The following is a 25,542-nucleotide window of genomic DNA, read 5'->3' on the forward strand; positions in this document are numbered from 1 at the left end:
AAAAGTTTAACTCATAAAGCAACATGTCACTGTGTTTTGAAAGGAGGTATATAAATAAAGTTAATAATAGTATTGTCTAGTATAGTTTTCAATATGTTTAATTATGTTATCGTCATTTTCTGTTATAACACAGTTCTGTCTGTTTCAGAATCTGAGGATAATTATGACTATTATTGTTATTATTACTTTTGTTATTATCATTAATGCTGTTATTATTATTGTTGTCATTATTATTATGGTTATGATTGTTGGTTATTGATGCTCGTCCCTCCAGGTATGACACCCTCAGTAAATGCATAAGTGTGACGTCGTGTCGGGTGGGCGGGGTTAGTGTGCAGCACCATGGCTTCGGTCGGGACGGAGGTGAGTGTGTGAGCCGGACCCGCGGCCACCTTCTTTTACTTTCACACCGTGTTCCGGTTCCCGGGGACCGCGCCGCTCCCCGGCAGCCCGAGCCCCCTCTTACACACCGGCGAGTGTTCGGTGTCGAGCCGGCGGGGCGTCGTGAATTCCCCGCCGGCCGCCACCGGAGCCTCCTGCTTTTGTGTCGGACCGGGAGGGCAGGAAGATGCTGCACCCCGGAACATGAATGATCCTTGCAGGCGCGTTGGCGGCTCCTCTCCGGGGCTCCGTCACACACGTTCCCGGCTCACGTCCCCCGCTCCTGCTTTAGCGGATAATAAAGCTCCACACACACATGCACGCGTTGTCCTTTGACCCGTCGTTGCTCATCGTTTCTGCCGCGTTGTGTGTCAACCGCTCACCGATGGCTAATCTCCACATCGCTGCTTAGCTAGCAGCTAGCTGCCGCGCTAGCTAGCAGCCTGTGCACACTTTCCCCCCAAAAAATCGCCTCTAAAAGCGGATGTTTGTGTTGATGGTTGTGTTTAAACGTCGGGGGCTGGTGTGTGCATGTGATGCGGGACAACACGGCTTCATGCCCGGGTCTCTGTGTTGTCCTCTCCGGGCTGTGCAGCGTGTTAGCTCCGTGATCAATGATGCAGTCAAATGCAGGCAGCGCTGCTCGCAAGCTCCCACTGTCAACATATGGCGCCACTTCTCACACCGGCTCTCCTGCTCCGGACACTGTCCTTTCTCCACCGTGGACCCCTCCAGCAGCGAGGCTCCGTCCTCCTGCTGCAGGCCCGGCTTTGTTAGCTGTTCGTGGGGTATTGTCCTGGCCCGAAGTCCTTGCAAACCAGCCTGTGACATGTTGCGCTGTTTTGCAGGTTTGCACCAGGACAGACAGACAGATGTGACTTTCTTTGCTCGGGCACAACAACACAGAGATGTGCAAATGTGTCCCAGGTTCAGTCTGTCCTTCTTTCTTTCTACTGGAGAGATGCGATGCATGCCTGTTCTGCAGGGGTCGCTCTAACATAGTTGTGGGAGTAAAGTGGATTATATCTGTGAAGCTCCGCTAACACAACTTTGTCCTTTTGATGCATTCGAGACAGACACGATGAACTAGGGCTGGAGGATGAAGCCAGACGTGACTGGGAAGGTATCGATATTCATCAAGATATATGTCAATCACATTTGTATTTGTGTAGCCCATGTTCACAATCACAGTTTGTGTCATGGGGTCTAACAAGATTTGTTATCCTCGACAACCGTGAGGAAACACTACCAAAGAAAGCACATCAACAAAATATACAATATTGACTAGAGAGGACAGCGTCGAACACAAAGGTCTATCGAAGTTTCAAGTTTGAACAAGTTTGACAGATGTGAAGGGAACAGCAGGGACCATAGGAAAGATGGAGGTATTGCCAATATGTCAGGTGTTGTATATCTAAACAATGTAGTAATAATCATAATCCATGCTGGCATATTGGAAACATGGATTGTAGACTCGAGGCTGATAAACACTTGATAAACAAGGACACATAGTACAAACCCGAGGTGGACTAATCATGTGTTACACCTCCTCACTGTGCTAACATGATGCAAACATTGTTTTAACTTATACTTTGTTATATAGTGAAAATCACTGATATTGTTATCACTGGTTTTTCACTATTGATTTGAATAAATTGATTAATCTGAATGATGAATCTGGGGCTGATTCTGAATATTTGATGGAAAAGAAAATGAACCAGTAATTATTTCTGATCGTGGCTTAGTTGTCTCAGGCTTCTTTCTTTCAAGCAAATAAACCAGCCAATCGGTGGTTGTGAGGATAGAATAAACTCATTTTACATTAGGCTCCGGGGAATTACAATCACATCCGTATGTTTCAGTTCATACAGTCATGCATACTTGCAATGTTCCCTCATCTTTGAGCGACATGCTTCACTGTGTCGCTGCATCTTGCTGACGAGAGCTCCTGCACCCGGGGCTCAGGAATGTGTCAAACCCTGCAGTTCACTGGAATCAATCGGTGATGTGTGCCAACCATCGAGGCTTTATCAATCTCACTCCTTAAGATGAATAAGAAGGTGGGAAACCAATTACCTCACGCCTCAGTCTGAAAATAATTCATTTTCATGTCCAGGCCGGTAGCAACGTGCTGTGTGAACTGTTAGACACAGATGACTTTATTAACCGTACCGATAAGTATTGTGTTGGGTATATTTTCAGCTTGACGTGAGGTAATAGGATCTGCAGGGCCGCTGCTTTGTATGATGACGTACAGGTGTTTGTTATTTCCTGATGTTGAACATTCATTTCAACTGATACCTCAGCCTCCACCCTTTCTCCGATGTCTCATGCAACAGAACAGTGACGTCATTCGTGCTCTTTCACTTTTTTCAATAGACATTAAGGTCGATGACATGTCTGCTGCTGGCGTGAAGGCAGAACCTCGAGGCTAGCCATTCTGCCTTCACACCTTTTAACAGAGAAGGCAGAGATAAAGGTGCAGCATACCCGCATTGAACAGAGATATTTTAGACAATGTGTTTTTCTGTGAATCCCCTCGAGAGGAAGGATTGTTGGCTTTTTGTCTGCTTAGCTGAAAATAATAAATTGAGTGTTTGATTTTGGGAGATCTTGGCCTGATGGTGGCGCTAGAGGAAAGATAATTCAGTTGACTATTCAAAGACGCTTTTTTCTTGGAGAACTGGTCATCTATAACCATTAGCGTTGGGCTGAAATCGAACCTGGGCTGTAGGCACTCAGGTTTGACGTGTTTTCTCGCTGAGCTACTAGAGTAGCATGACATTTTCCCATTTGAGGAAGCTTTTGGAAAGATATATATATATATTTTTTTTATCATTGACCAAAGTGGTTTTGACCTGGTAATGCTTCTAGAGAAAAAGACGCCAAAATGATTGAGTAATATTGTGAGGAATGTGAGGGAGATATTGCTTCACTTTGTCGAGATCTCCTCAACCATCATGTGTGATGGATTGTTACGTGATGTGAAGTTTCAAGAGTTCTTTTCAGGCCATGAAGAAGAAATCCTCACTGATGTGTTTAGTAGTGTTTCAGCCTCTTAAACTACTGTCAGACTGACATCCAGGTATTTTCCTGAAATGTTCTGGAACTCCTAGTAAAATGTCAGTGAGAGCCCATGTGAAGATAGAGCAGGAACATTTCTGGAAAATTCACAGTAAGCTAGTGGGGGTGTTGATTAATTGTCTGACATGCGATGGACACAAAACTGTTTATTCATTTGCAGGTATGTCCAATTGCTTATAGTACACTCATGACACATCTAGAAAAACTATGACTAAAGGATGCTATCTATCGTAGATGAGATTGGACGGTAGTTTAAATTGACGTACAGACAACTTCTGCATATTTCTTTGATCAGTTGGAAAAGAGCACCACCGCAGCACCTGGGGACAGTGTAGCATTTGTCTCTTAACCTGTTTTCAGACGTAACCTCTTGGTCAAATTCAAGAGAATTGGCTCTAGACTAAATGTCTGGAAGCAGCTTTACTTTGCTGTGTACATCCACGGTTTAAAACCCAAAACACTTCCACACTCTGCTTCTCAGATTCTGTGGTGTCCACTCGGGATAGCGTTGCTTGCTAGCTTCCTCCATTTTCATAGTAAATCATTACGGTCTTACTTTACCACGAAATATGCCGATAATGACCCCCCTCTACTGGATGAGGAGTCAAACTGCTTCAGAGGCATTGATGCATTTCTACAAAGCCTCATTAAAGTTCGAATATGAACTTGACCCCCACACGTCCGAATGAATGATCGCATTTCAAATAGAATGTTGAAAATAATAATTGTAATGTTTTTTAAAACGAGTTTCAGATTTAAGAGCTTCAGACTCACCACCACAAGTTTTAGTTGTGTGCAGGTCGAAGCTTTGTCATTAGTTTGATTATTCTTTGCTCATGGGTGGCGTCTCCTTTTGCCTTGTGGGTTTTGCTTAGACAGTAATCTGTTCCTGTTAAACTGCACTAAGTATTTCTTTCCCCGCCCTGTTGGCCTTTACCTCTGACAAATTATGTCATGTTTGTATTTTCTTAATACAGGTTAAGCCACGACATCTGTACTCTGCAGATATTTGCTGCTCCTGGCTCCTCAAATGGAGGATTTGCTTCTTGGTGCTCATTTATATAATCTGATTATGACTTTCGACATAGATCATAGTGAGTTCGGGGAACCTTTGATGGGCAATTCTGCCTTCCCATGTTATTTCTTTGACCAAATGAGTCCTGAAAAGTAACAAACAGATTAATATAATTAAACTAATCAGTAGTTGCAAGGCCCTAATTTAGAATCAGCATGAAAATGAGCTTGATCATAGACCAAATGAGAAGAGAACAGACCTCATGAAGAACAAAGGCTTTTACTCCTGTGACTTATTATGAGTTGCATGGCCTGGCAGCGTTGTGTTTTGCTGACTTCATTGGCCTCAGGCTTGGCAGAGACAAAAGACTCTCCTGTTGAGAGGTTTGGATGAGGCCCGACGTCTGCAACGGCCAATGCTCGACTTGTCAGGACCCTGACAGACATCTGATATGCTTCTAGGGCTGTTATCTCTTTTTACTTTGACCCTTTATTATTATTTTTGTACCTTCCCGAGGTGCTCGTCACTGGGCCAGCACACAGGCTTAGAGGCCTTTTCACAGACGGGTAGAAGAAGCAGCAGAAGCGATCTGTACAATCTGGAGAAGCAGGATGACACAGATTAACGAGGGAGTGTGTTTGGGATAGAAATATTGGGTTGGACGGATGTGCAGCATTCTGTGTGGTGCCTCTGCTCCAGTGGATCTCTTTGTTGGGAATGAGGTCTTCCATTTTGCAGACATGGAGTGGTGTAGCTGTTTGAAGTGACTGAGCATGCTCCGTGGAGACCCTCTGAAGAAGAGGGCCGACAGAGGGAGCCACCAGGTCACATGACCGACGAGGTGAATGTGCATGCGGGGGAAAGAAAAAGGAGAAAGAGGAACAATCTGTTCGGCACGTTCTCTCTCTCTCTCCCTGTCCTTCCTCTCTTACTCTCTCTCTCTTTCTCTCTCTCTCTCTCTATTTCTCTCTCTCTAACACGCACTCCCTCTGACGCCTTCTTCTTCTCAATGGAGGCCATGAGAAGAAAGCAGGTATGATGCTTCCTGGAGGCAAACGAGGGAAAAGACATGGCTGTATACTCTTCACCCTTAGTTGGGTACGATGGTCTGAGGAGATGCATGGTCTTGTTTCCCATGTTCCTTTTTACAATTGGTCTGAGCTACTGATGCCTTCTTAATGAGATGATTTCTCAGTGTGTATGATTTGCTTCTCAGCTGCTGCAGCTTTATCTGCAACAGGGACGGCTCTGGATTCCTGAAACCGAGGACTTGAGGAGGAGGAGCAGTGGTAACGAGCGAGATGTCATGGAATAGCACAGCTGATGTATTAACAGCACAGGAAATGTGATGCCTTTCTCGATATATGAAGTCTATATGAGGAGGACTGAGGTCTAATGTCCTGAAGATCTGGAAGCTACCTTGTCGGTGGATCTTCTTCTCTCTTATCTCTTCTTCTATCCCTCCACCTCTTCGCTCATGTATTCCTCATTGTTGTGTTATATTGACGCTCCTGGGGCTTGTTCAGCCTTGGCTGTGAGATCAGGAATATACTGAAACACAAGAAGCCTGTGAGTGCTAATACATCTAAAGGACGATAGTTAGGCTGCTGTGTACCAGCTGCCACTCTCTGACTCAGGCTCATACAATCCGTCTCATTATCTGTTAGTTTACAGTTGCAGGTAAATCATTGGCATCTTCCTGGGGATTATTCAAAGGGGCTTATATATTGGCCACCTTTCCTCTTTATTTGGAGATTGGACAACAGAGAGGCGACAGGAAACGAGGGGGGAGAGGGAGGTTGGTGTCCTGGTAGAAGAGCTGTTTCCTTCAGGACTAAGGTTGTTAATATTTGAGGTTTGATAATCGCCTCGTCAAGACGCACTCTTAAACTCGTGGTTGTAAGATCTAATTACTTAGAGTACTAGATAGGACAATAAACTAAAACCAAACCTGCTGCAAAAAAAGCAGATATTTTGCCAATCCTGGATAGTTTCACCTCTTCAGGCCTTGTGGAAACATTCACAACCTGTAGGTGAGGCCCACAACCAGATGCTACTATACAGGGGTGAGAGATGGAAAAATGTGAGATGGAAATCCATCATTTGTTTTCTAAAGGCTGCATGAAAATGCATTTGTGTACTTAATCTTCGGGGTGCCAGCTCGTTGTTAGCAGTGTGCGCAGCTGATTGTGCAATGTGTTTTTGCTTTGTGTTTAGGTGGCTCTGAAGTGCTCTTCAGCCCACTCGCAATAAATCTAAAGATAGGACACATTAGAACGGATGTCGGGCCTTGTCGCACACCAGGTCCAGGTTATGTTTGTTAGGACAGTGAGTGATTGAACCATGAACATTTTTATAGCTTTAGAATTTTTTCTTATTTCTATTTGCAGTTTCATAAAAAGGTCCGATCTGACCAGAGTTTCACTTTTGCAGTCATGGCTGAAGCTTGGGTCTCTTCTAACATCTTTATTTAAATAGAGGCTCTTCTCATTGCCTTGGCTTCATGTTGGAGCCTCATTCAGCTGCACCCAAATCCCCATCCACCAGCCTCCAAATCCCTACCTTCCCCATCTAGTGGAAAACTGCTGCAATGGCCACGTCGTGCCTGTAAACAATCTGGTTGCGAAATGGCGGAGATCTGCAGGCGGCCTTCTCTGTCTCCCTTCCCCCCCTCTCCTTTCTGTCTCCAATGTGCATGTTCCACTTTCCACCACTAGGGGGAGGGATGGTGCTTATGTGTGTGTGTGTTTTTTTTATATGCAACTGGCTTTTCTCAATCCATTGAAACAAGGAACTGAAGGATTGTTCTCCTCTTCACACGTGCTCACTAGATTCCTTGAGATCGTCATCACCACAGGATTGTCCTCATAGATGTTCTTTGCAAGACGCCCTCAGATTTTCAGCTCTCAGGCCGATTCTTGGCCTGGCCTTGTTTCTGTTTGACGAGGTGCAGGTTGGTGTTCGATTCCGGGCCCCGGGAGCACATTGCACGTCTGTCCTCGTGGCTCTTTCAGTTGGCGTCTCGGTTGTTTGCAGGTGTCAGGGCAGATGCTCTCTGTTAGGTTGGAGGATTCGACTGTGAGCGTCCTCGGATGAGAGCGTTTAACTGGCTGTTCCGGTTTTCTCTGTCACTCGTAGATGTTGTGATTGGGCTCGTTGTAGGAAATTGTGTTTCCTCTGCTTCCAGACAATCGAGATATGTGACTGTACATTCACCTTTATTCTGCTGGGTACGAGACTCACACACGGCTGAGGAGAGTGCAGTGGTTGTGCTGCTCTTTAGGGACAAACTGGCCTGGGTTCATTTCCTTTGACATTACACTGGTCCCCGAGTGTTTAGGGACAAAGACGTAGTTTTCACGTTAAGTTGCACCGAAAAGAAAACCGAAGCGGCTTCATGAAGTTTCTCTCTCGGGGCTCTTTTGTTTCCGGTGTGAGCATGAGGTCGATGGCCTGCTCTGAATGGAGACACATTTCCTGGTGTTGCCTCTTCAGCTGCTCCCTCCTGTGTAAGAACAGTCCGTGGGTGGTTGAAATTTCTTTTGAGGTTGCAGCAAACGTCTCCAGCTCCTCTGATTGGCTAGAGGTTCTCTTGGCCAACTGTTTAATCTTGTGACACGTTACTGAAAAGCACAAACACAGAAGATTAGCCTGACGGGAATAAAAGTCAGACCACGGTCGGTTTGGAAGTAATCAGAAAAGGAGCCAACAGACATTTTGTTAAAACCTTCATTCTTTTTCAAGCAGAAATCGCAAATGTTTTCTGGTCTCAGCTTCTCAAATAAGTCATTCTCAGGAAATCTTGGTTTCAAACGTGGTGATTTTTAAATAGGCATAAACAAGGTCATTTTCTTTTGAATATAAAAAAGAAAGTCATAGGTAAATAGGACGATTAGTCTCAAGATATATTTTGATACTTAATCCTAATTTTAATCACAATTCACCAAGTCCTTGAAAAACCTTATTACAGCAACAATTAAAAACCTTGAAAATTAATTATTAAAGACCTGTATGGAGTTACATGACATTATTTATCATTAGACTTCAAACTAAAAAAACTCAGTTTAGGGTTATGGTCAGGATCCCAATCGTCACATTGGAGAAGCGTAGACCAGAAAATCTTGTTTGAAAAATGACCTCAGGACTTATTGACTATTAAAATTGCTAATTGACTAATCAATTAATTGATTCATTGTTTCAGCACTGGAATTCTAAATGGCATATCTTAGGAAACCTATGAAGACCTATGCATTACATACAAAGCAACTAACTGTAGAAAACAGTCATCAACACAATAATTAATAATGAAAATAAAACTCACGCTTGTTTTGTTTTTCATCAGCCGGCTGGTCTAGCCAAGAGCAGCGTGGACAAAGGTGCGTCTGCAAAGAAAGAGGGACTCGATCCAGCAAGTAACGGAGAGGAGAAGTCAGGTATTGTACAACTTAAACCTGAAACCAATTTATTTCTGGGGTGAATTCACATTGTAATTATAATCATGTCTCTGATTCTCTTGGTCCACAGGCGGAGACAAAGAGGTAGCAGCCAGACTGGCCTCCTCCCCTGCAGCCGAGGCAACGCTCAACGGCATCGAATGTGACGGCACGAGGAACAAGAGCCCGACACACGGCTCCGCGACAGGCAGCAGCAAGACTTTACTGTTGATCGATGAAAATGGGATGATGGACCTGGAGCCACCGCACGCTTCTGTTACTGGAAGCAATGGATTCATTCTCACTAAGCAGCAGCAGGACAGCAGCTCTGCAGCGATGCCAGGTTTGGGAGCTTCCCCTCACAGGACTAGCTGGTTGCCCTTGGGCACATCAGCAGGGGGACACGCGGTCAAACCTGCCCCGGCATCAGGGAGTGCACTGACTTCGGGTGCATTACGGACTGACCCCAGTACAGTTACTACGTCGGGACAGGGTATATCGGACACTAAAAATGGCACAGCGCCGTCTCCTGCTCCCGTCACAATACACAGAGCACGCAAGACCATGTCCCGGCCTGCTGTCAGCCCGGCACAAAAGGTAAACGTTATGAACACGGGGAAATATCTAGCTTTGCACCACACCGACCTGGTTCCCAGTTGATCACATGAGAAACATATGGAACCAGAATTTAATGTCCCGGACCCAGTTTGAACTTTAAGTGGGGGACACTGATTTGACTGGTTATATCTCCTTTAATATAGATCATAGAGAAATGTTTCCCCACAGTGTTTTCTACAGCCCGACAGTTATGGACCTTTGAGAACCAACCTGGTTGTTGTGGATTAATCAAACCCTTGTGACTGAAAAATGCAATTGAGACTTGTGATCTACTCTTTTTGAAAATAGTCTGGGTGGTTTGTGTCTCCTCCCAAAACCGTCATCCTAAAGGTTTCTGCTTCTTTTCACCTCCAGCTTCTGAACAGGGAATTAAGAGAAGCCAAAAGTGCCACGGTCGAGACTATGGAGACTAACGTTGCACCTGATGTGCAGAAACCCTCGCAGCAACCCTCTCAGAACCATCTACCTCAGAGTCCATCAGAAACGCCAGCTTCTGCACAAACCACGTCATCCTCCTCACCAGCACCTCCAACTACTCCAGCTGCTCCGGCCCCCGCCAAGCTCCTACTAGGTCAGACAGGGTCCAGTGACGATTACTGATCTACTGTAGAAATACTGACTACACACACAGTGCTAATGTGTTGTTTGTCTTCTCACACGACAGGCTCGTTCTCAGGAGGACTGTCATCCCGAAAGAAGAAGAGGAGGATGGGAACGTACAGCCTGGTTCCCAAGAAGAAAACCAAAGTGCTTAAGCAGAGATCTGTGCTAGAGATGTTTAAGGACCTACAACAATCGGCGAAGATCCCACAGGTCTGTTCTCCTGAAAACACCCAAACATTCATTTACCACTCGGTTGTTGGGATCCATGCCAACAGTTACTGGGTTCTGTCCCATCCTTCCACCGAGTTTCGTAGCGATTCATTCAGTTGTTTGTGGTGGAGGTTAAAAATATGTTTTGTTCCAGAGCCACATTTTCTTTGGCTTAGTAAAAAGTAAATAAATGTGTTTGCGGTGACCATTTTAAATCCTTTCTTATCGCACAGACGACAGAGGCAGTTAACATAAATGGGGAGAAGGTAGAAAACGCATCTGAGGAGGAAGAGTCGGAGGAGGTGGAGTCTGAGGAAGAGGAGGGACCACAGATGTCAGAAGGACCCGTCAGTGCTGTTCAGGAAACCTCTGAGCCCATCTCCCAGGTTGGAACATCAGACACTTGAGACATCTGAGTGGATATGTGGGCAACGGCAGTGTCTTTAAATAGATGTGTAATTCATGCACTTTAACCTGCAAGCGTTTCTGAGGTGATGTTTTGAAGGCTGGGTTTTTTGTGTTTGGGGTGGAGGTTGGAGATGAGCAGGAGTCTGACGAGTCTGGAGAAGAAGAGGGAGAGGAGGAGGGCACAGAGTCCGACATGGTAAGAGCCACTCGCCACCATTACTCCACCTCTAACCACATCAGAGCATTAGATCTCATCTCATTCCACCTCTTTTGACAGAAAATGATAGGAAGTGAGTGCAGCTGAAATGTTATTGAAAAACTTTCTCCGTGCCTCTGAAATCATCGCTGTGAATTAACCGCGTCTTTCCGCCTCAGAGCACCGAGTCGGGTCTGAAGAAGAAGTTGAAAAAGAAAACGAAAGGAGACAGCGCGTGGCTCCGGCCGTCCAGGAAACGGAAAAGGAGGTTAAAGGCCAAAGGTGAACGCCGTCCCGCCACAACAACAAAAGCTATTTGTATTCACTATTGTTCATATTGCACTTAAATTTAAGAAGTCAATTTAAACCTGGTGCCAAAGGTCCATATTAGAAATGTTCTTTGACCTATTCAAAAGTGACACGGTGGATTCTTAAGTTCTCTACAAAAGTGGCAGCTGATTGTTTTTGGTTTTAATCAAGACTGTAACATCAAACATATTTTGAAATATTGAATACTCTTAGCTCAGCTCCATCCACAATGAAAACATTAGAGATGCTAATTACTGGGACAGACTGGTTTGTCTGGTTGCTTGTCACAGTGTCAGATCAGATTGGACGATAGCACAGTTGGCTCAGGCTGTATCTTCAGTTTGTCTCACCGCTCACTGCTCTTCCACTCAGAGCTGGAGCTGGTGGTTCATCCTCAGGCTTCAGCTCCGGCCCTGGAAGCTGAAGGAAAGGAAAACACCCGGATCGTCCCTCCAGATTCACTCAACGTCAGAAAACCCCAACAGCTGGTGGCTCCGGCACAGAATAAAGGTGAGTGCCGACGACAGGAGAGGAAGATGGAACGTGCTCTTAATAATTATAAAGAGTTTACCCATCCTAATGTTAGATTGTAAAGCAACCGAAAAAGTAGCTACCTCTCAGTTTACTGCCTGATCATCTTACTGACTTTATATTTTATTTCATTACTCACACTGATATTGTGAGAACTCATCTTGGCTGGATTGTTTTTTTGGGGGGAAGAATTGAAAAAGTTCCATTACTGGACATCACTCACTCCCACAAATCAAATCCCTTCTTTAACTGACACTGAGTTACACCAGTATGGAGGTTAACCTGTCTTCTCTGTGGCTGTAGTGTCGGCGGTCGAGGAGTCTCAGGAGCTTCCGCTCTGCAGCTGCCGCATGGAGACGCCCAAGAGTCGAGAGATCCTCATCCTGGCCGACAGGAAGTGCATGGCCACAGAGAGCGTGGACGGACAGCTGAGCCGGTGCCAAAGTGCCGTCCTGAAACACGAGATGATGCGTCCGTCCAACTCTGTCCAGCTGCTGGTTCTGTGTGAAGACCACCGCAACGGCATGGTGAAGCACCAGTGCTGCCCGGGCTGCGGCTTCTTCTGCAGAGCTGTGAGTAGTCGCTGGAGGCCAAATTATACAAAACATTACTCCACACCTGAACACAGTGATAATCCATTGTGTTGTCGATCGAGCAGGGGACATTCATGGAGTGCCAACCAGACGTCAGCATCTCTCACCGGTTCCATCGCGCTTGTGCCTCGGTGCTGAAAGGTCAGAGCTTCTGCCCTCACTGTGGAGAGGAGGCCAGCAAGGCCAAGGAGGTCACCATCGCCAAGGCGGACACCACCTCCACCGTGCCCACCGCGCTCGCACACGGACCGGCCACACCCGGGGCCCCCGAGGGCCGAGCCGACACCACCACTGGCAGGTAAACTACTGACTGTGGCGTCAGAATAGACGGGAAGTTACCTGAAACGATAATCGAAAGCAACTAGCTACAGTAGTCTACAGGTGAATATGCGTACACGATGTGAAGGTAGAAACCTTTGTGTATTCTCTCTATAGAACATTCACTAAAGAATCCTGTTCTCTTTCTTTATAATAAGCATCGGAGACAAAAGATGTGTGGACCGAATCGCTGAAGTATTTTCTCGTCTGTTCTCCAGCTCTACTCGTTTAGCGGTCGGGTCGGAGGCCGGCGGCCGGGCCGACAGCTCCTTCTCTGTTCGCTCTGCACACCCCCCCGACACCTCCGCGGCCCCTGGGTCGTCCAGGACTGCGACACTTCAGGCCAGTTTGGTAACAACCGCTTTGCCGACAGTTCCTCTAGGACCACCGCGAGAAACTCTGGAGAGCATCCTGGTCGCTCTCGACACTGAGAAGTAAGTTCTGCCACAAGAACTTAAACTTCATCCGTCTGAACGATCAAAAGTCTGATATATTAAGATTTTCTTTTTCCTGTGTTTGTTTCTATCAGGCCCAAGAAGTTGCGTTTTCACCCAAAGCAACTTTACCTCTCAGCCAAACAGGGAGAACTCAAGAGGGTGCTGCTCATGTTGGGTACGTGTGAGATCCTGTTTTTCATTTAATCTTCTTTGCATCTTACAATTGTTTAACTTACAAGCATCTTAATTCTGCTCCTACGTCCTGTTCTCTTTCCTCCAGTGGACGGCATTGACCCCAACTTCAAGATGGACACTCACAACAAACGCACTCCGCTTCATGCTGCAGCTGAGGGAGGACACAAAGACATCTGCCACATGCTCGTACAGGTAAGACCCTGAGGATCCTTCTGCTCTGCCCCTGTAGTAACTCCACCACCAGGTTTACTTTACATTCACTGTCCTGCTTCAGGCCGGTGCAAACCTGGACATGTGTGACGAGGACCAGCGGACCCCACTGATGGAGGCCTGTGAGAACAACCACATGGAGACGGTGCTGTACCTGCTGAGAGCTGGAGCCAGCGCCATGCACAAGGTAGAAATGTTCTTTGATGGATGTTCAAGGTCTTAGAAGTCAACTGTCGACTGTGAGACATCAAAATCGAATCTTCATTCATTGCTACTTCACCTTCTCCTCTTCTCAGGATGTTGAGGGCTTCACGTGTCTCCACCTAGCGGCAAAGTCCGGTCATTACAACATTGTGGAGCACCTTCTCTCCACAGGACTGATCAACATAAACTGTCAGGTCAGAACGTTTTTACATTTGATTTTCTCAGGGATTTTATATGAAATAAATGTTCTGATTAAATCTGAAGCGGTAAATGAAACTCTGGATTAATCTGTCAAGGAGACATGAACCAAGATGCAGAAGAATTGAATTGAATCATGACAAACAAGACAGAATCTGTTTCAGATTTAAAAATAATAATCATTGAAGATTGTATCTGCACTCTGATCGCTGATGATTGTGTTTCTTCAGGATGACGGAGGTTGGACGGCCATGATCTGGGCGACTGAGTACAAACACGCTGACCAGGTGAAGCTGCTTCTGACCAAAGGAGCGGACATCAGCGTCAGGGACAAGGTTTGCATCTGCCCCCCCCCCCCCCCCCCCCCCGTCCGTCACCATTTACAGAAAAGTATTTTGTAATTGTTGGTTTTACGAAATTTCCTCTTTTTATTTAGGAGGAAAACATCTGCCTTCACTGGGCAGCGTTCTCCGGCAGTGTGGAGATCACAGAGCTGCTGCTGAACGCCCACTGCGACCTGCAGGCTGTCAACATCCACGGAGACTCTCCGCTGCACATCGCTGCTCGGGAGAATCGCCTGGAATGTGTCACGTGAGATAAAGATCCCCCTCCTTGAAACAGAATTTAAACAATGAGCTTTTTAATGCACTTGAAAACAAGAGGAGTGACTCTGATGTGCTGTGCGTGGTCAATGACACGTGGCCTTGCTCTCCTCAGGGTTCTCCTGTCTCGAGGAGCAGATGTTTTTCTGAAGAACCGCGAAGGAGAAACTCCTCCGGACTGCTGCAGCCACAACTCAAAGGCCTGGGCGGCTCTGCAGGCCAACAGGAAGGAGAGGGACGCCAAGAGCAGCAGACTCGGTCGAGCAGAGGAGAAAGTCCTTCACAGGTTGATAGACATTGTGCAGGATTCCACTGGAGGGACAGTTGGACTCATCAGAGGGGACAACGCCACCGTTTTCACCCTTTTTCTTTTTGACCGATTTCCAGCACTAACCATGGTGTCCCCTCCGTTTACAGTGACATCGCTCTGGGGCAGGAGGGAGTTCCCATTCCTTGTGTCAACTCTGTGGACAGTGAAACGTACCCAGACAACTACAAATACATCTCTGAGAACTGTGTCACCTCCCCCATGAACATCGACAGGAACATAACGCACCTCCAGGCGAGTCAGACACCGTCTCCTCCCAGGGTTAATCAGGACGGATGAATGTTGGGCAGCGTGAAGTGACGGTTGTGATTCTTCTCTCTTCAACAGTACTGCGTTTGTAAGGAAGATTGTTCGGCGAGTATCTGCATGTGTGGACAGCTCAGCCTGCGCTGCTGGTACGACAAGGTAACGACAAACTACTACACAACTCTCAGATAAACCTGGAAGTGTTGGGACACGAGGTGCTGTTGCAATATCCTCATTGATGATAATCATAACAGTAAATTAATACTGGATATACTCGATATTACACACATAATAATATTGGGTAAATCCATGACAATCAATGATATCATTAAGTCACCAGCCCTAGTAGGTGGTAGTTCTATAGTGTTTCAGCATTAATTTTCCAAAATGAGAAAAACACATTAAATTGAATGATCATTATTATTAATTTTTCAATTTTTCTAAAAATATTGTGATAATATCATCATTGTGAATCTTTTTGCCACCATGTAAATCTAATATTGTGACAGACCCATCCATACCAAACCACTAAAGACAACACCAGAAGTACAACAAATGATCCGGGTCTCCTCATAATAATCGCTGTATATTAATAATAATAATAATAATAACTACAGTTTCAAACTATTAAGATCTTGTTTATTTTGTGTGGTGTTCAGAGTGGTTGTCTTCTCCCTGAATTCTGTCGTGAGGAGCCTCCGCTCATCTTCGAGTGCAACCATGCATGTTCCTGCTGGAGAACCTGCAAGAACCGGGTCGTGCAAAATGGACTCAGGTAAAAAATGAACTGCCTGGACACACACATGTCAGCAGCACTATGAGAATGACTTGTATAAAGTTGTAGAACAGAGGTAACTAAAGGTTTTGTGTTAAACCGTTGTGATGTTGTGGATCTTCAGGAGCAGACTTCAGCTCTTCAGGACCAGTAAGAAGGGCTGGGGCGTCCGGGCCCAGCAGGACATACCACAGGGGACCTTCGTATGCGAGTGAGTCCCATTTTTACAAATGAAACACTTTGTCTATATTCCAAGGACATGAGCATCTCTAAACCTATTTGTCGTCTTTCGGTTTTTCTCAGTGTCATTTCCAGTTATTCACAAGATAAAACGTCTGATTCACCAAAACACAGCAAACAGTTTGTGTCCTTTTTAGTTCTGCTACTGTTTTCTTTTTAATTCAGAAATCTTGGCGTGACCTCGAATAGACATGTTGTGACACCCACACACACACACACACACACACACACACACACACAAACACACACACACGGTTCCAGATGGTAGCGGCTCGTGAGACATAATTATCATTCTCCTCCTCCCGTGTTCAGAAGTGTCACGGAGGTGTTTCTCTGTGGTGACAGTCACCGTCCTGATAATGAGCTGTGACCATCTTATTAAGCTTTTATTAAAAATCAACACTTCTGAGTTTCTGTGAGTAACGGTCGTATTTGGAAACCAGCTTAATGGATATGACACTAATGATTATACAGCTTAATTTAGTTTTCTATTCATAAACAATTCATTTCTGTAACATTTACCATCAGTATAGTGATCACTCTAAGTATTCTGATACTAGAAGCTTGTAGTTGGTCAATTAAATACTTTTTTATTCATAAGTATAGTCAAATAAGAAATCTCTATAGACAGTATATTAAACTAGATTCATTTAAAAGGTTTACATTCCAGACAACACAGCAGCTATAACCAGTCTAACCAGTTTGATATTTGTGCTCTTTGTGGGAGGCAGTTTCTAAAGCAGGATAAATAAGAGGAACTGATGATTTGTCAGTCAAATTAATTTTAACAAACACAGAACAACCAACCAGTTTGTTCTGGATTATATTTTTAAACTGACTCATCCACTTACTCACCATCTCTGTGTTGAATAACGTCTCCCTGGTCAGATATTTAATTTAACAAATAACCTTTTGGGTTTAATATTTGAAAAGATGTGAAGAGGCACAGAGCTGTTGAATCTTTGAGGCTCAGGATCTCAGAGCTGAGTTCTTCTCAAACCACCTCATCAATGATGCTTACAACTTTAATCTTGATGATGTTTTCCTGCACGTGGCATCTATTGCACTTCTGTCCGTCCTGGGGGAGGGATCCCTCACATGTGGCTCTCTCTGAGGTTTCTAAGTATTTTTACGCTGTTAAAAGGGTTTTTAGTAGTTTCTCCTTACTCTTGTTGAGGTTGAAGGACAGAGGATGTCTCACCATGTTAAAGCCCTTTGAGACAAATTGGGACTTGTGAATATGGGCTATACAAATCAAATTGGATTGATTAATTGATTGATTGATGGCTCGTCTGCTTCCTCACAGGTACGTCGGGGAGATCATCTCCGAAGCCGAAGCAGAGATGAGGCAGAACGACGCCTACTTGTTCAGTCTGGACGATAAGGTAAAGTCTGCAGGTTTTACTGGGAAACAAATATTTAAATTAGAGCTTTAATTGATGTATTTATATTTAAATAAACTTTTGACCATTTAGGTTTTTTCTTTTACTACAATAGAATTGTAACGTTTAACTCTTTTAGATAGATATCTGTGCACTAGAAGCTGATTCTTTGTCTTGTAGTTTGAGCCTTTTCCTTCATTTCCCTTCCAGCCACAGGACATGTACTGCATCGATGCTCGGTTCTATGGAAACATCAGCCGCTTCCTGAACCACATGTGCGAGCCCAACCTGTTCGCCTGTCGCGTGTTCACGACGCACCAGGACCTTCGGTTCCCACACATCGCCTTCTTCGCCAGTGAGAACATCAAAGCTGGAGAGGAGCTGGGGTAAACCAACTTTCTATTACATCTTCAAAGGAGGTTTTCTTTGTCCTTTAATGTCTGTTAGCAGGACGACTCAGAAAAAACCCTGAACCGATATCCACGATGTTCTGTGACCCAAGAAGAAGAAGAAGCCATTTAACTTTAGTGGAGCTCAATATAAACGGGTGGATAATGAGACAGGATTAAACGATAGAAGAAGAGAAGGGAGCTCGTTTGTTCCTGTCTCGTGTTTGAAGGACGAGGACGTTCAATTGTGTAAAATGCAACAAACACATGAATCTTGGTTCTGACCTCAGGGAAAAGCCTTAAGATGCTTCTACAGCCAATTCAGAGGTTTATCCTTAGAAAGTGGTTCTGCTAAGTGTTCCACGGTAGACCCGTGTTTCTGCTGACCCTGTGTGTTGGTTGTTTAAATGACTTTACTGTATCCCCCCCCCCCCTGCAGATTTAACTACGGTGACCACTTCTGGGAAGTCAAGAGCAAACTGTTCAACTGCGAATGCAGCTCCTCCAAGTGCAAGTACTCGTCGGCGGCCATGTTGTCGCTGCAGGCCGACAGCACGCCGGAGGAGCAGCAGCAGCCGAGCGCCTCGCCCGACACCAGCTCCTCCAACCGCCCCCCCAGCCCCTCGTAGACGCCTCCGCACACTAAGCCTCGCTGCACGTGCAGGACAGAGGGCGCCCCCCCGCGTCCATCCACCAAGAACTTTGGACTTTTATCTATAAACTTGAACTGTATCTCCACTTCTGATTAAATGACCATGGACCATAGACGACACTCACACTGAGAAGCAGATGCACAGACTCCTGGAACCAGTCGCTGCTCCTTTGATTCCACCTGGTGTAACAGCAGGGGGCAGCGACGTCACGCACAGCAAACTTCACAGGGATGATTCAAACAACAGTCCTGACATTTCATCCTTTCCAGGAAGGAGACCTGTGCGCTTGGTCTTGATAAAGATGATTGACATCGTTGAGTGGCTTTTTCCTAGAATCATGATAAAGGATTTCGGGATGAGCGTATCGTTGTCTTTTGCGAAGACAACCTCGGCGTACAGCCGGGTTTAACCTGTTTGACCGATGTGGTCGTTGATCATGAACCATTCCAGCAGAATCAGCAGATAACTAATGACTTTCGTTGCCACCTTTTCCTTGTGTCACTTCATCTTCGTTGCCGTGTTTGAATGAATGTCCAACATTTGCTACCACACCTGGTTCCAAATTGAAAGTTGATTCAAACGATGTAAAAAAAAAAGTGAACCATTTTTTTATTTGCTACTCGAGTGAGTATAGATGATAGAACGATGTTGTACCATTCCTCAAGAACGAGGCGTTTCTAGTCTGAATAAATTGGCTGATCTTTTTTTATTACGCATGGGGATCTTAATGTGTCAGATACTTTGCCACGGTTTTGGAGGAATTTATTAAACTGAAGTGGAGTTGAAAGAAATAACATGGTGCTGACAAAGGTTTTTACTTTTGTTTTCATTTGTATTACCCAAGTGAACATAGTTTGTAAAATAAGAGAACATTTTAAGTTTTTTTTATGTTTAATTTTATCTCCAGTTTTCTAATCGTAGTTACTGTAGTTAGCCTGTTTTTAATTTCCTTTCGCCATTTTTGCCAACAGAAGCCAACCCGTCTTTTTAAATGTTGTTAGTAAAGCAGTGACTGTTGTGCAAAGTTTTGAAAGATATAAATGGGTAAAAAAAGGTTATAAAAATGCACTTCCAGTACGTTCTGTTACATATTTCTGGACCGTGAACCATTCATCTAATTGGTTGTATCTTTTTCAATAAATTTACTACTAATGCATTTAATCCGATTTACTAGTTTCTCTTCTTACCTGAAAACGTTTTTTTCTGCAGACTCTAAACATCCGGTCGCTTCTCGCTCGTCTCTTCATGTGTTCAGGGATTTTCTTATCCACCAGGATATTTCTTTTTAACACGTTATCTTATCAACCACGACTGAAATATCTCCAACCTGACGCCTGCAGGAAGCGAGCAGCGGCTCAGTCCTGACAGCCGTGGCTCGGGGGGGCCTGGGGGGGGGGGGCCTGGAGCTGAGACGTTTGAGCAGCTGTAGCATCGGAGCGGCCGACGCTTCCCACTCTCTCCATTTGCCTTCATGAGAGCTTCTCGGTTTCTGCTGTGAATTCGGTGAAGCTGCTGAAGAGAAGAGAAGAGCTCGTTGCAAACTGACAAAAACTGCACCGGGGGTGGAAGAAGCAGAATTTACCACAATGGACAAATACTCCATTTAAAGTTGAAGTATGGATTTATAGGGGGTGAAGATGTTTGTTATATTCTGACTGTGTGTGATACTACTGAGCGTCTTTTTCACATTTTGTTAAATCATTCTAATGTCACAGTTTTTAACACATTTTCCCCCTCATCAATCAGCTGTAAATATCTCAAGATGATGGTGGGAAAACAGAAATTTGGAAACTTCTTCTAATTTATTAAAATGGACAAAGAGGAGGATAACAGAATAATGAATTTAAGGTGCAGCTCTGCCTGTGGCACCAGGGAGGAGAATTCAAAACAGTGGGAAGTGAGTGGCCGGGCGTCTTCAGGCCTTTCAGGTCTGGCTGATGATTGCTCGCTTCCTGATTACCAGGGCGGACGCCGAAATCCCAGTCGATGATTGAATCAGAGAAATCTCTCCTTTGGCTCGGAGGATGGTTGGTCTGATAACAAGGTTCCTCGCTGGCAGGACAGGAAGTTCCTTTCCGCATTCCCGAGTGGGAGAAACCTTTTTGTTGCTGCCTTTGGGGAAGCCTCAGTCGCTCATGAGCTGTGTGAGGGGTCAAAGCTCCACTGCACCGCTCGGCTGGATGTATCTGTGAAGAGCAGCGATGAAGAGAGCTCTTCCTCGTGTCTCCAGATGGGCAGAGAAACGATCCACGGTGGAGTATGGTTGGTTCATCCTGGTTCTCATCATGTGTTCACATCTCTTTGTGGTGTTAAGAAGCATCCGGGGGAAACAGGGGCTTCATTTGCTTGTTGAGTTTGTCGAGCTCTTCGGGCCTCCTTACCCTTTCCTTGTGATTAATAGAATTCAAACAGGTCTCATCATGGCGGCTGCTGAAATAATTCCGGGTCATTTCACCTGGTTCCAGTGGTTCCTAAGCAAAATGGACTTTTTTAACTCACTCACATCTTCACCCTCTTGAAGATGGGATGGATGAAGAGTTACTGGACTTTTCTAAACCTTCCACATTGACAACACAAACCTCGACACACCAGATGATAGCACTATACCGGGATTATGTGTGATTTTAACAGAATAGAATAAATCAATATGCATTGACCTGCATTACCTCCACCCACCACCAGCGGTGCGCTCGGCCACGTTGGGCTCCTGGAGGATGCTGACCCTGGGGGCGGAGTATGAGGACACCTGGGCCGGGTCACCTGCCAGGGTGCCCCGGGGAGAGGATCCACCAGGACCCGGGGAGCAGGAGGACCCGAAGGAACCGAAAGAACCAGAGGAACCGAGAGAACCGGAGGAACCGGAGGAGCCATCTTGGACAGATGTGGAGAAAAGCACCTGCAGCAACTTCGACTCGGTTCTACACCTGGATGGATTCAACTCAACCGGAAGGAGAGATGGGGTCGATCAGCTGATCTGGAGACACGAGACCCTCAACAGTTCCCCATGGGCCCGCAGGTCAGACCCACTGAATCATCTCCATCCAGCCTTTAGTTTAAATCTGTTAGAATGTCACAGAGTGCAGGAAATAAAATAAAATAACACAAACTCTGCAAGAAAACACTAACAAGAAACAAATTCCCCAAATAGCAAAAACAAGAAGCCAAAATACAACTTTAGGAATAAATACAGCACATAACATTTCATTAAAAGGAAAAAATAAGTTGAAACTGAGGAATACAATATAAGGTGAGGTTAAACGTATCTACAATAAAAATCCTTTATTCTTTTTTTTGTTAAATATAAAAGTAAATACTGGATGACAGTGGAAGGGAAGCTGAGTTTTCAATTTAAAACAATTAGCAATTTTATTTCGACAGAAGCTGCTGCAACAACAAGTCAAGATTGTACAAAAAAAATAAAATCTACCAACAGCTATTTATCCTTTATTCTTATTGCAGTACATACACTTCACCACTAGATGGCCTCTCTGTTGTATCTTTACGATTCTTTGGCTGCAGAGGATGAGGATGATGATGATTATTAAAAAACAAAACATAGGATGAAACAAACACTAACAACATCCACAGGTTGAACACAGTAGATATTTAAAGTGTATTCTGCCAACAAGGTGAGTCTGCACTTTTGTTTTTACATTATTTACCTATCTTCGTATTTCCCCATGTTTTTTAAGCCAATAACAATATTTTTCAAGCTGCTTTAATCTGTGCAATCATATTTTCCTTGTTTATTTGATACAGAACTCTTTGATCACCGATCCTTTTAAACTGGATCACTTTTACACTCTCTTATAATAAAAGCAGCGAACAGACGCTCCAGTCCCTGATTGGCTGAGTCACGTCACATGTCCTCCTTCCTTGCTTGCACGGGGAAGTGGGTATAAAAGCTCCACACACACACACACACACACAGACACACACACACACACAGCCCACCTCCACACAGGAATCAAACGGTGCCCGGTGGTGCTGCAGCCGCGTGTGTGTTGCTCTCAGCTGGAGGAAGCTTCTCCACAGTCTGACGCCTCAGCGCGTGTTTGGATGCGGACGCGATGTTTTGGGGATTTTAATTTTTTTGGGGAGGGGGGGTGATTTGATTTTTTTCCTCTCTCCAGCTGATGAGGACGCAACAGAATCTGTGACGCGTAAAACTTTTTTTTTTTATTTCCCGAGGATGAGTGAGCGGCGGGGCTCCAGAGAAGGAGCTCCTCGATGAGGCCCCCCGCGGTTCCTCTGGGTTCTGTTCGCTTCCTCCCGACCTGCGGTTCGGATGAAGTGTGTTTGTTGTGATGCGCACCCCCCCCGCTCCCACTGACACCGCTTTGGATTTCCCCGTTTGGATCTGTGCGTTGTTTCCAGGATGCCTCGCTTCTCAGAAGACCTCCCCAGCCGCTATGGAGGAGGCGCGGGCGGCGGCGGAGGCGGAGGAGGGAGAGGAGGACCGGGCGCGGGGAGAGGGGGAGCCCGGGGCGGCGGTGCCGGCGGCGGAGGCGCACCGGGCGGCCAGAGGATGTACAAGCAGTCGATGGCGCAGAGAGCCCGGACTATGGCCATTTACAACCCGAACCCGGTCAAACAGAACTGCTTCACTGTCAACCGCTCCCTGTTCATCTTCCGGGAGGACAACCTCATCAGGAAGTACGCCAAGCGCATCACGGAGTGGCCATATCCTTCCTGACGCGCGGAGCAGGTGCCTCCTCCTGGGGGGGGCTTTGTTCCTCCTGCACCTGTCGCTCCTGCTCCTTATCTCCTTCCACACACATCTCCCCACACTCCACTATTCACCCCCCCTATTGTCGTGGCCTTTCACGGAGCCTCTGGGCGTCCGCGTTCACAGATAAGCAGCCAACTGTCGGCTCAGAACCCCCCCTCGCCCGTGCGTGGCGGTTCTTCATGATTAAACATCGCTTGTTGATTTGCGCGACGAGTCCATAAAAAAAAGCTGCGTGCGTAAAAGCGCAGAGCCGCGTATTCAGGAAGCAAACAGCGCCACGTTATCAGATTAGCGCGCACTCTCCATGGTGCTGGAGGCGCCCACACGCACGAACACGTCCACAGGGTTCAGCCTCCACATCTCAGTGTTGGTTCTCCTCGTGCAAGTGAACTATCATCGAATGAACACACAGCAGCAGCAAGGTTACGCTTTCCCCCCTGTACGTCTGTTTGTTGGTTTGATTGTGAGCAGGGATGGAGAGATGAGTCCTGGCAAAGCGTTCGGTCTCAATAAGTCAAAGAGGTGAAGATGTCTAATCCACTGAGTGGTCACATGGCTAATAATCAGATTTCCTTTTAGCCTCAGTGTTCCCGTCATGTTCGAACCAAAGCCAGAACATCTGAGGTTACGTCCCGAACATCTGTTGGTCACCACCTAACACCTGCTAACATCTACAGGTAGTTGGTTGTTAGAAATCCAGATGTAGTGAATTGATCTGTTGGATCAGTTGGGCCTCGGTGCAGCTTCTGGTTCTGAAACCAGCTCAGTGTCGAGGAACCTTTAATTCAAGCTGCACCACACACTCTGATATCAGTTCCATATATAAGACAGATTTCTTTCTTTTACCATAAAGATTTATGAATTATTCTCTGAGAAAATGGTGGACATCTCAAAGGCTCATCTGCTTTCTGATCCAGATCCACCAGAATTCATTAATGGCTTCTTCCCCCGACTCATATCGCAAGTTTCCAGGAAATCTGAAAAGCCCTGATTGTTGTGATGTTTTGAAAAATGATTCAACTTCTCCTCCAACTGCTCCTTAACCTTCTCACTCCATTTGAATACCTGATCCTGGCCACCATCATCGCCAACTGCATCGTCCTGGCCCTGGAGCAGCACCTGCCGGCCCACGACAAGACGCCCATGTCCGAGCGTCTGGTGAGTTCCTCCAACATCACTTCCTGTTGTTTGAGATCAGATCTCCTGAATGAAGTTGTCATTTTTTTGGGAGAATAAAGTCGTAATTTAGGCTACGTGTCTTTTTTAGATCGGGAATATTACTTTTTCCTCAATAAAATACAACTTAAATAAATAAATAAATCTTGTTAAATTGCGACTATATTCACGTTATAGTACAACTTTCTTATGGGTTACATCTTTATTTAAATCTGTAAAAGCATCTCCTCTTCAGTATAGTTTCTCCTCTTTCTATTCAATAACCCCGGGTGTTTTCCCCTGTTTTTATCTCATATATAACATATGTATTAAACCAAACTTTGATCTGCGCTCCGCTCACCAGTCTGAGGGAGAAACCAAAACTCGACCATGGCACGCCGAGGGTCAAGTGGCACATTCCCCCCCCACATCCACCCGGAACAGCACTTAGCTTCGCGGCTCAGCACTTTGCCGTGTTTTTGTTTTTGAGGGCGTTCGTCGCTCGGGGGGGTTTGTCTGCAAATAGAGCGTCAGAGAGTGTAACACAGAGCAACAGCTTGATGGGAAAGAGTCAATTAATTCCCCTCGTGTCGAACCACCTGCTCCCGTCGCTGAAGTCTCTCAGCGGCTGTGATGCAAAGGCTTCTTTCTGTAAGGGGGGGGGGGGGGGGGGGGAACAACAACAAAACGCAGTGCCGAGCATTTGAGAAAGTGATTGGAGTGGTTACACAAAGCGTCTCTCACTCTCTCTCATGCCCCCTCCACCTCGAGGATGTAACACAACGAGAAGCCTTTTAATTAGAACGAGGGATCAGCTTTTATTTATGAAGCTCTGTCAGCAGAGGAGGAGGAGGAGGAGGTGTGCTGTGAGTGGAGGCCATGACGGAAGCTAGTCCCGGTCGCAGGTCTTCAGCAGCACGAGCCTCTGGGATTTCCCCAGCTGTCGTCCACAAGTACAGTAATCACAAATCAGCCGTGTTGGACATGGGCTTGATAGACGCTAACATTTACCCGGGCAGCGCTCCAGCCTCGTTACATAACACATCCAGTGATTTCTATGAATATAATCATTACTAAACAATTCAAAGCTTCTCCTA

The 25,542-nt window shown here is 45.7% G+C and overlaps 1 protein-coding gene across 1 annotated transcript; it reads left to right on the forward strand.

Annotated features, from left to right (window-relative positions):
• Positions 1-335: 335 nt before the first annotated feature.
• ehmt1b (euchromatic histone-lysine N-methyltransferase 1b) lies at positions 336-19,719 on the forward strand. Its single transcript, XM_062412861.1, has 26 exons — positions 336-363; positions 8,823-8,913; positions 9,005-9,510; positions 9,886-10,102; positions 10,196-10,344; positions 10,578-10,730; positions 10,877-10,948; positions 11,128-11,230; positions 11,630-11,767; positions 12,092-12,360; positions 12,447-12,679; positions 12,918-13,133; positions 13,229-13,311; positions 13,417-13,523; positions 13,606-13,728; positions 13,838-13,939; positions 14,174-14,278; positions 14,380-14,534; positions 14,661-14,831; positions 14,963-15,107; positions 15,201-15,278; positions 15,779-15,894; positions 16,019-16,105; positions 17,441-17,519; positions 17,727-17,902; positions 18,345-19,719. Exons 1-26 carry the CDS (start codon positions 343-345, stop codon positions 18,532-18,534), a joined length of 3,885 nt encoding a protein of 1,294 aa, XP_062268845.1. The 5' UTR covers positions 336-342; the 3' UTR covers positions 18,535-19,719.
• Positions 19,720-25,542: the final 5,823 nt, after the last annotated feature.

The sequence above is a fragment of the Platichthys flesus genome, chromosome 19 (genome assembly GCF_949316205.1).
Source record: "Platichthys flesus chromosome 19, fPlaFle2.1, whole genome shotgun sequence".
Taxonomy (NCBI): domain Eukaryota; kingdom Metazoa; phylum Chordata; class Actinopteri; order Pleuronectiformes; family Pleuronectidae; genus Platichthys; species Platichthys flesus.